At 33.6% G+C, this 10,503-nt stretch overlaps 1 protein-coding gene across 1 annotated transcript; it reads right to left on the bottom strand.

Moving 5' to 3' along the window:
- Positions 1–1,214: 1,214 nt before the first annotated feature.
- On the bottom strand, positions 1,215–4,387 carry LOC11429228 (probable plastid-lipid-associated protein 4, chloroplastic). The gene is made up of 6 exons (XM_003593038.4): positions 3,990–4,387; positions 3,762–3,875; positions 2,646–2,744; positions 2,190–2,264; positions 1,736–1,803; positions 1,215–1,495 (listed from the first exon to the last, which is right to left on the bottom strand). Exons 1-6 carry the CDS (start codon positions 4,305–4,307, stop codon positions 1,423–1,425), a joined length of 747 nt encoding a protein of 248 aa, XP_003593086.1. The 5' UTR covers positions 4,308–4,387; the 3' UTR covers positions 1,215–1,422.
- Between the last annotated feature and the right edge of the window lie 6,116 nt (positions 4,388–10,503).

Here is a 10,503-nt window from a genome sequence, read left to right as displayed (position 1 = left end):
AAGTTACCTTATGATTATAATTGATTCTTTTTTTAGAAAAAAATTGACTCATTTATGACATTTAATGTTGCCAATATATATTACATTTTGATTTGTTGATATCATGAGAGGGTAAATACCCTCTAAACAAGAGAGAGTAATCTAGAAAAAACCATGTTTCTGTCGATGATAATCCATAAACTAACTCATACCACTTACATGTACATTTGATAGATTTGAACGCAAGTTTAAAGTATACAACAAATAACACTTTGTTTTTTTGTCAAGAAAAAAAAAACTTTGTTTTGGGTGTATTTGGATTGAGAGTTTAGGAGCGGGAAAGGAGAGGAGAGCTCACTTTTATTTTTTAAATTACGAACAATGTAAAATGTTTTTTTTTAAATAAATTAAATGTTTTTGAAATATTATACGATCATTTATCATGTTGTTAATTCAATTTTCTAAAAATTATTTTATAATATCGATAATTTAAAAAAAGAAAAGTAAATCTTCCCCTCCATTCTCCTCCTAAACCCTTTCTTTTCTTCATATATGAGTTTTGCTGCTGGATTATTTGGTAAACTAATAGTCGATAAGGGAATAACGTGAAAAGAATAAATAAATAAATAAATAAAAGAAATGGTCATAAAGTAGAACTCAATTGGTAATGTTGAGCTTATTTGTCGTCACAATCTGGATTCAAACTTCAGATATCTCTTTTGTATGCGTGAATTTATTAAGAGAAATGATATTTGTACAACCATTTTTTAACAACTTTTAGACAACTTTATCTCTCATATTCACATTATATTCTTACTCTCTCTCTCTCTCTTTCTTTTTCTCTCTCCATTATTTTTGACTAATAAGAAGAGAGAAAAATGAGGTTGTCATTAAAGTTGTTAGCAAATGGTTGTTAAAATATCATTGTTCATTTATTAATGGTTGTATGTGAGTTTTTCGGTGGTGTTTACAGCTTTCCCTTAAAAAAAAAAAAACATGAAGAGATACTTTGACAGAACACATCCATGTATTGCTGTGACTTAAATTAAAATTCAATTTGAATATCTTAATGCACACTTGTGTGACTTTCAAAAGTATACATACTGACGTATTAAGAAAACAATATTTCAACATTGGTTGCATAGGACCAAACAGATAATGAGGCAGACATTCACAATCACATGGCCCTTCTAGAATTGAATTTGAATTAAATAATTTAGGCAACAATAAAAAAATTGTTGGGTCATGGATACTTATTTATTATGGCAAATGCTAACATGTTACATGTGCCCCAAGCATTTAACTAATTAAAACTGTATTACAAAATTTTAATATTTTCGTGAAAAAAATATATAAAACAGAGAGGTTTGAATTTGTTTATAAAGGAAAATGTAAGTTAAAGCCATCCACAACCAGCAGCAAATCTTGGAACACTCACTCACATCAAAGAGGGACTCTATAGGATGGATCTACCATTTTCAAGATAAACAAGTTGCCTCTATTACCTCTTGATATTCTGTCAGGTTCAGGCAAAAGAAAGATATTCATACTTAATCACCATGGAATTCAAACCCTGATCACTTATTAATAATGAAAGATATATTATGTACTACTTTGATTTGTGCTTGACAAAACTAGTATTTAACCATATAGTATACTACTGATTTTGAAGTCCATACCATGTTGAATTCCAGAAACAAATGAGCTGTGAACATGTGAGAAAGGACAACTAATTCTATTAGTACCGACGACTCACCTTAAATCTTCATCCAAATAGGTGATTTCTAATTGGCCACGACCACTCCCAGATGATTTTATAGGTATCTGTAATACACTCATTTGTCAGGAAAACATATTTTTCAGGGATTTGGATTTTATGCAGTCACAAATCTCACACATTCACGCAGTCGGCATATTGATGGCAGATGGATCAAAGATCAGACGGTTCTGGTTCCAGGCTTGATATTTTATAGCATAAGAAAAATAAAATGTACATTTTTGTACTGTTAGATTTCAATACAACAGTCACCATTGTGTTAACTCCGTGAATGTGTGGATTTGTGATTAGATACAATCCAAATCCATTCTCCATGACACAAACCATGATGTAGCCAGTAATTAACAACAACTCAAATGCATATCATCTATTAAAAGACGACGACAAATAGGCTAAATATGAAAACTGAAAAGTAAATACAGGCAGTATATACCAAACTAGCAATTTTGAAGAAGTCAAACTTGACAGCCACCCTTCTTGAGTTAAGTGGCACTAAATTGGCAGTGGCCTGCGAAAATAGTGAAAATTTGAGGGCTACGGAACATTATGAATTTGATGAAGTTAGCTTACCAAATTACAAATAATCAATTACTTAGGTTCATTCACCTATATATAATTAACATGTATCGAAAAGCTTTAAAATGGTCTTCAACACATCATGTTACGACAAGACTTTGCTTCTTACTTTTGCGTGGTCATTTTCATCTCAAAATCATATTAGCATAAGTTTCTATTGCGACATTAAAACCCGCCAACCCCAAGGTTTCTTGAATTCTTCTATTGAACAACTCATATCAAAGCAAGATTTTTAATTTTCAAATATTTCAACTACATAGATTTACACAATGTAAACATATACTTAAACCAATGGTCAGAACTGTTGTTGTACCTGGTTGTAAAACGGCCAAGTTTCTATATTTTGAGCTCTCAATGTATCTGTATTAATTGCCTGGTAGATCTTTCCATTTGGTCGCAGGAATTTTGGTCTCTAGGACAGTTTACAATCAATCAATCATCACTTTACAAGGGCAAATGAATATAAATATAAAAATGACATCTCAAAATCAATCGTGTTATAATTAAAACAACAAAAAGAGAATTAGAATGAGTCCTATGTACAATTCTTGTTTGAATCGAGATCAACTGGTAAAGTAATGTAGGTCAAGCAAACTGTCTTGCTCATTATTGATGGGACTCAACCTATGCCAACTCTAAATCATTAGATTTTCCATATGTATGTTGGTAAGTCGTCAAATTAGTTTCTGTCAAAAAAAGAGTAACCAAAATAGACAATTTGAACCCTTTAGACCACACAAAGGAGTAGTTTTATAATGAGAAACAACTCAAGTCTCACAGTGATTTTGGCATAGATAGAGCTTATAAAGCTGGACAATCCTCATCTTGCATGTCTATTTTACCAAAAACTTAAGAGTCTGTTTTGTTATTAAAAGAAAAAAGGGAAGTGGTAATATGGGAAAGTACAGCTAATTTCCACATTTTGATGATGTTAATTAAACTGCAAACAGAATTGTCTATATCAGTTATGACTTATGATATGTGCCAACTGAATCCGTAATACATATAAAATGGCTAAATCAACATTTTGGCACTCGAAACTGTAAGGGTCCAGCAATTGAATCTCTGAAATTTACGAAATAGCAAAGTAGTCCTTTAAATTAAGGAATATCAATCAATTTAGTCTTTTGTAAACATCCCATCAAAACCGATTAAAGATATAGTACTAAATATCGACTTAAATAGTCTTTTGTTGTAGCCATATGCTTTAAAATTGAGGTGCAAACTTTGAAGAAAAAAAAATGCTAAATTGATTGATATTTTTCGATTTAAGGGACTAAATTGATAGGAACTTACAATTTCAAGGATTAAAATGTTTGTTTACTTCATATAAAAGTCATAAATACGAACCTATAACTGGAATTTGGATATCAGAGAAACTGTAATGCATTAGCATCTGGAGTTGTAAACCTTTACTTTGGAGACAAACCTGTGTTTGCAAAATTGATTGAGATGTAGTATATAAAAGCTCCCATTTTCCATTAAGCAAATCAGAGTTGAGAGGCTCCTTAACAGAGTTCATAGCCTCAAGTTTACGAGCAATCTAGACAAGATCCACATAAAATCAATCACAAAGTAATACAATAAAACAAAACAACCTAAGCCTAAACAATTATGCATGTAACATGTTAGTGTTTGTACTTTTAATAACTTTAACCTTGTCCACACGTTGTTGGTCCTCAGGGGTAGCCTCAGCACCACGTTCAAGTGGCTCAATTGTTTCATAGAGCTCAACTTTAAGACTCTCAACATCATTTCCTCTTCCTCCAGTTAGAAAACCTTGGAAGATTGAAACCATGTTCCTCCATTTTGCAGAATCAGCAGCTACTGATGATGGTAATATGATGTTGGTGGTGTTGAATTTTGGTCGTGGGGGTGCAAAAAGAAGATTTGGTTGTGAAGGATGGGAATCAATTCTACATCTGAATGGCAGAGTAGAAGTTGGAGTGGAGAGAACTGCTGAGAGATAAGTCATGCTTATGCACTAATTGCCTCTTGTTAACATTCTCTTGTAGGTAAAGTTATCTTTATAGATTGTTATAAGGTTTTGATTAACCATTATCTCTTGTTTTGAATACAAACTTACAAAAACTCAAAGTCAAGCAAATATTTTCCATGGACTATTTATCTCTTGTCCCCACCACAGACTTTATGTTTTTATACCGCAATCATATTAGTAAATAAAAATGTAGAAAATATATTTTTTAATTCCTCTATATGTAGTCTCTTCGAAACACTTGTTCAAATTTTGGTTCCTATAAATTTTTTGTTATCAATTTTAGTCTTTGTTTGACTAATCATTATGTTGAAGGCAAATTAATACCATAAACATAAAGTCTTTAAACTATTTGGAAGGACAATCACATGGTAAATCTTCCAATGAGAATCAAAGCAAATGCAGTTTTTGCTGCTGACAAATAAGAAATCGGGAATATACCAAGACATATTTCAAATCTTTACCTACAAAATTAGGTTGGAAGGAAGTAGAAACTAATCACATAGAGTATGCATTTTCCAAGCCGGTTATTACCCCATTATCCGTTGCAATTGACTAGTGACAACTAGGGACATGTAAGTAAGTAAACATTGCCATATATGTCACATTTAGTACTGATCATCAAACGGAGTGCATATGATATCTAGATGGAGAAAAATATACTGGAGTCTGCGTTGAACAGCAAGATTGACCCATTTAGTGATATTAGGAAAGCCAAAGCGACTGACATGACGTTTTTGAAGGAATAGAATCTCGAGGTGGAATCCGTTGATGAAATGAGAACCAGCGGCGTCTCAAGATGCCATAACGTAGTACAAAAACTCATTAAAACAAATAATAGATTGAATGAATGGTATCAAGTTTGATGGTGAAGTGGATATTGGGAACAGAAAGAGATGTTATTTGTCGATAATGGTATCAAACTTAGAATAGATTGAATAAGGCTGGGAATGATTACTTCAGAGTGTTACTACCAAGATATTTCTCTTTCAGAAATGATATTTGTTGATTATCTCCCAACTCATTGTTAACATTTTGGAAGAGAACCAATGTGTCCCATTTTGAGGCTAATGATCCATATCTAAAAGTAATACATAACAAATTTTATTCCGTTTTCATCTGACCTTACACATATTATTCTAATTTCTAACTAACCTAGTTAATATTCAGTAACTCTGTCTTTCCACCCTACAAAAACGTGATATTTAGTTTATTTTTCCAGTTAATAAATAAGCATTCAAATTCAATTGAAGGCTTCCTTCCAACACAGCTTGAGATTGTGAGTGGCCGTGGATATGATGATTGTTGTGTTGTGTTGTGTGATCGTTAGTCATTTTACCTTATCTACCAATTAGATTTCGCTAGACTAATGAGGGATCCTGTGATTCTATCATCAGGGCACACTTATGATAGAATTTCAATTCCAGAGTGTATAGACTCTGGTCAACACACTTGTCTTGAAAGTGAACAAAGACTAATCCACAATGCTTTAATACCAAATTATGTATTAAAGAGCCTTGTTCACCAATGGTGATAGGAAAATAATGTCTCAGTGAATGAGGCAACCACTAAAAACAACAGTAGCACCAAGAGGCACAAGAATGAGAATGCTATTTCTGGTTGGAAAATTGACAACTGGTTCAATTGATATCCAATGACAACAGGCATACGAGATTCGGTTACTCGAAACAACCGGAATGATTTCTTGTAACACTTTAACATCTAAAGATTCAAGAATCCACAAACATGTTTTGACTGCATTTTTCAAACTATCTATCTATAACAAGATTTTGATCATGGCAGCAAAAGCAGTCGACAACATATTTGAAGTACTTGAATCAGGAAAGACTATGGAAGCAAGAACAAATGTTACAGCAGAAATATATAGCTTATGTATGATAGGTGATTGCAAAGTGCAAATTGGAGTAAGTTCTAAGGCATTGTCTGCTCTAGTTGGCATATTAAAAGAAAGTGCACCAATTGGTAAAATAGATGCTGCTACTGCATTATTCAATCTTGTGGTTTATAATCCTAATAAGGTAAGTATTGTAAAATCTCTATTATTGAAAACAGAGTGTCTCACTCATGAAATTAAACAAGTCAAAATTAGTACAGAGGCAAATCCTATTCCATCTTCAATCTTTTTTTCAATTGTGTGGTAAAGATATCTGTATGGTGTTTATACTATTAGCATAACACTAGAAACCTATGAAATTGGGCATTCCACTATATAAATGGTGTTTCTAATCAGTGTTGCAGTAGAGCTCATATGAAATGTATTCTTGCCTAAAGATTTTGACAAAAGTATTTAAACTCATCCACAAAATCACGCTTCACTGCCAAATCCTCAAGAGCCGATCTTTCACCTTTCAAGCAACCACCAAGAAAGACTCAACTATCTCCGGAGGCCTAAAGCTGCATGCAAAATAAAAATAAAAAATATGTAATATGTTAGTTGAATTGCATAAACTCGATAACTTTTAAGTCAATTTTCCCATATAAATTTGGCATCCAACACAGACAATATAGTACTTGTTTCTCTAACTTATAAATTGTTCTGTGATTAAAGTAGAACCATCTTAAAGTTATTTGAACACTGCAAAAAATTAATAATATATAAATATGGGTGGACCATGGTACACCTTATATGTGTCCCTCATTACATATATATATTAGATAAAAGTAAAGAGCGCTGATACACATACCACCATAGGTGGCATACACAATTATACCACCATATATAATTGTGACATTTGGTACGTGGTTCCCACATATAAAAAATTCAGCATTTTTGTTTCTCACTCTCTCTCTTCTATCTCTTTCCTTCACCATCTCTTCTCCCTCTTTTCCTCACCACCGTCAGCCAAAACCCCACCCACCTCTCTCATGACCATCCACCGACCGGTGACCACCCACCTCCACCGTCGCCACCGTCGTTTGCAACCACTACAACCTACCTCTTCCTTCTTTCTTTCAGTGAAACATTCTGTAAGTAGTCAGAACAAAATGAAAGCACAACCACGTGAAGGGAACGGACAGATGGCTCCAGATCCTAGCATCAGGGAACCACGACGTGGAATGAGAGTAAAAATTACCAACAGAAGTTCACCACAGACTTTGGTAAATAGGCCACTGATTGACAATGATAGGTGTGGAATATTTTGGATGAAAATCAAGTCTCTTTATCTCTCTGAGCTTAGTGTTTTCTTCTTAGTCTATTTGTACCTTCATTCTTCAATTGGCTCTGCCAAATTCATGTATTAGCATTCCATTTTTCAATTGTACTGTTAAATTTCAATTGTACTGTTAAATTGAAGAAATTAAGTACAATTTGCTTATCAATTACCCAATTACTTCCCTGTTTGTTTTTCTGATTTTCTAAAACATAACACATTCACGTCATCTTTCCCCTTCCACCTACCTCTTCCTTCTTTCTCTTACCACCCACCGCCACCGCCGTGTCCATCCTCACTCACCATAGCCACCGTTGTTTTGCAATCCATTTATGTCTCTGTTCCGATTTGCAGATTTGTGTTACTTTTGTTGTGGATTTACATTCTTTTTTACAAATCTAATGTGTGAAAGGGATGGCCGGAGAAGAAATGGGTAGAGAGAGGGAGACTCTGGCGACGGCGACAAGGTGGAGTGGGGCGGAGAAGAAACAAAGTTTTGTGAGTGAGAAAGTTGAGAGAGCGTCTTTTTTGTAAAGAGAGAAAAAGAGTTAAGTAAAAAAAAATAAAAAAATAATGCCACGTGGGCAGTGGTATAAAGGGTGGATGGAAATGGGTTGTCAACGTATATTTTTCTTAAAAGGAGTAAATGACTATTAATCATTGACGGTGAGAACAATGTAGAAATCAGCATTAGCCATTAGCTAATATAAAAAAATTACCAAGTGTTGTTACTAGAAAGGTAAAACTTATTATTCCTGTTTATAGAGAACTGAAACAGTAAAAGGATGCGAAGTAGGAAAACAAACTATGTCAACAAAATCTATTATTCCTGTTTATTCCTGGTGAAGCTTACTTCCTAGTAACCTAAGTCAGCAAAGCCAAATCTTCAAAAAGATGATTAAGAATTAGATCTAAGTCTTCTTTAATGGGCTACTCACATTATATGATATCAAAAGACAGACAAGGATTCCATTAAGAAAACAACTACTTGTAAAATCTTCATATTCACCTGTTGCCCTATAGTTATGAATCAAAATTGAGTTTAGCATACAAGTGGCCATAAATGGATAAGCACTGATCTTACTACAGTCATAAACAAGTTTAATATATATGTGTGTGTGTGTGTTGCAGGTAGATAAATATTAACTAAATCATTTAAAGGTGATTTTTCCTTAACTTGTGCAGCAAGACAAAGTCATGACTTTAATAATAGCTCCTAGTTCAAAGTTCAAACCACCATATTAAGCAACATCAAGTGGGATAAAGAAACTACTACTTACATAGTCCGTATCTTTTAGGCAAACTGAAAGTTGACATGTTGCAGAGGCCTTAGGACATTGGGACAACTTTCTTTCTATTTTCAGCGGCTCTCTTTTGCACTTGATTGTCGTAGTTTGTAAATTGTATGCATTTCTCAAAATATATTCTGCCAACAGAAGCTCATTTTGCAGGCCTAAGAAGTGCAGAATATTGTAAGTTGTAAGGCACGATAAAAGGCATTGCGGGACATATTCTGGTTCCCCCCAACTTTCTTCATCATCTTCTCCATCCCAGTTTTCCACGAAACATTGCTATTAATAGAAAACATAATTGCGTGTTAACAAAATACAAACCAAATATGATTCTTAAACCTCAACAAACCTCACAAAGTTTGAGATTTTGAAGTTTAGGGCATAGGTGGAGCACAGGTATTGCCGTTTCCCAAAAATCGTGAATCTCCAAATGTGTCAAATTACGAAAGATATAAATGTCATCATAAGGACGCTGCAACTGATTCACCTAAATTATGTAGAAAGATGCACTATCAAATAACATTTCTGCTGTGTTTTCTATCACATTCCATGAATGTATTCTATTCAATTATGGTCAACGAAACAAGGACAGGGGACACAACACTAACTTATCAAGTAATCATTTGAAAAAAAAAATGGAATTATTGAACAAAAATTGTAATCACATGAGTCAGTGACAAGTGTTGTATTCGATATCAGGTGTCGATGCTACAAATATTGAGGTAGAATGCATCATATTCATATTAAAACGGACCTCGTGATTTGTATACAGTTTTGAATTAATGTTGATAGACTCCAAATTAGAAAGTACTTTCACCGGAAAATCATGTTGTAAAATTAGTCATAAGAATTATCTACAAAAAATAATCATCATATATAAATAGAAGCATCAATAAAATATAGCTATAAGAGAAAACAATAAACTTATCTGTGGGGATTTGATGTCAGCAAAATTGAAGTAAACAAACACGGAACCGTGAAGGTGATAACCTGCCAAGAGAGTAAACCATTACACTCAGGGGCGGATGGTAGTAGTAGGCAGGGGTAGCCCTTGCTACCCCAAATTTTTTTTTTTTTTTGAGCGAGTAGGTATATTTTTATATTTAGCTACCCCTAATAATATTTATTTGGCTACCCCAAGTTTAATTTTAAGTGAAATAATTTTTACTATCTTTATTTAACTTCCGGTCGAACTTCAAATTTATATGTGGCCACCTCATAGAATTATTGCTAGCTTCGCCGCTGATTACACTGTCCTTGAGGATTTTATCCGTCTCATAGGCGCATATCCTCCCAGGATACAACCGTTCTTCCCGTTATGAATCATAATCGGGGGTGACAGAACAGGTCAAATTCATCTCAAAGATAACAGGAGATGTATAACCCAATAAACTCAATATTTTTGAGACGAGAGAAAACCAATTTTTGTTTATGTTTTTGGGAGAGAGTGTTTTTCCATCGTGTACTACTGTATATATGCTCATTCCTTTTCTATTGCTCAAAGCAATGAATAAATACACTAAAACATGACAGTTTCTAATTAATTAAACAGAAATGATAACTGAACACACAAATTATGACACAAATACAACACCATGGGCAATTTTGTAATTTCCATTAAAATGCAAAGACAAAATTGAATTTTCAGCACAACATGAAGGGCAATTCTGTAAACTCGCTCTTCTCTCTTCTCTGTTTTCTCTTCCCTCT

Source organism: Medicago truncatula, chromosome 2 (assembly GCF_003473485.1).
Source record: "Medicago truncatula cultivar Jemalong A17 chromosome 2, MtrunA17r5.0-ANR, whole genome shotgun sequence".
NCBI lineage: Eukaryota > Viridiplantae > Streptophyta > Magnoliopsida > Fabales > Fabaceae > Medicago > Medicago truncatula.
Note: the sequence above shows the minus strand (reverse complement) of the source record. Positions and strands in the feature narration are given on the sequence as shown.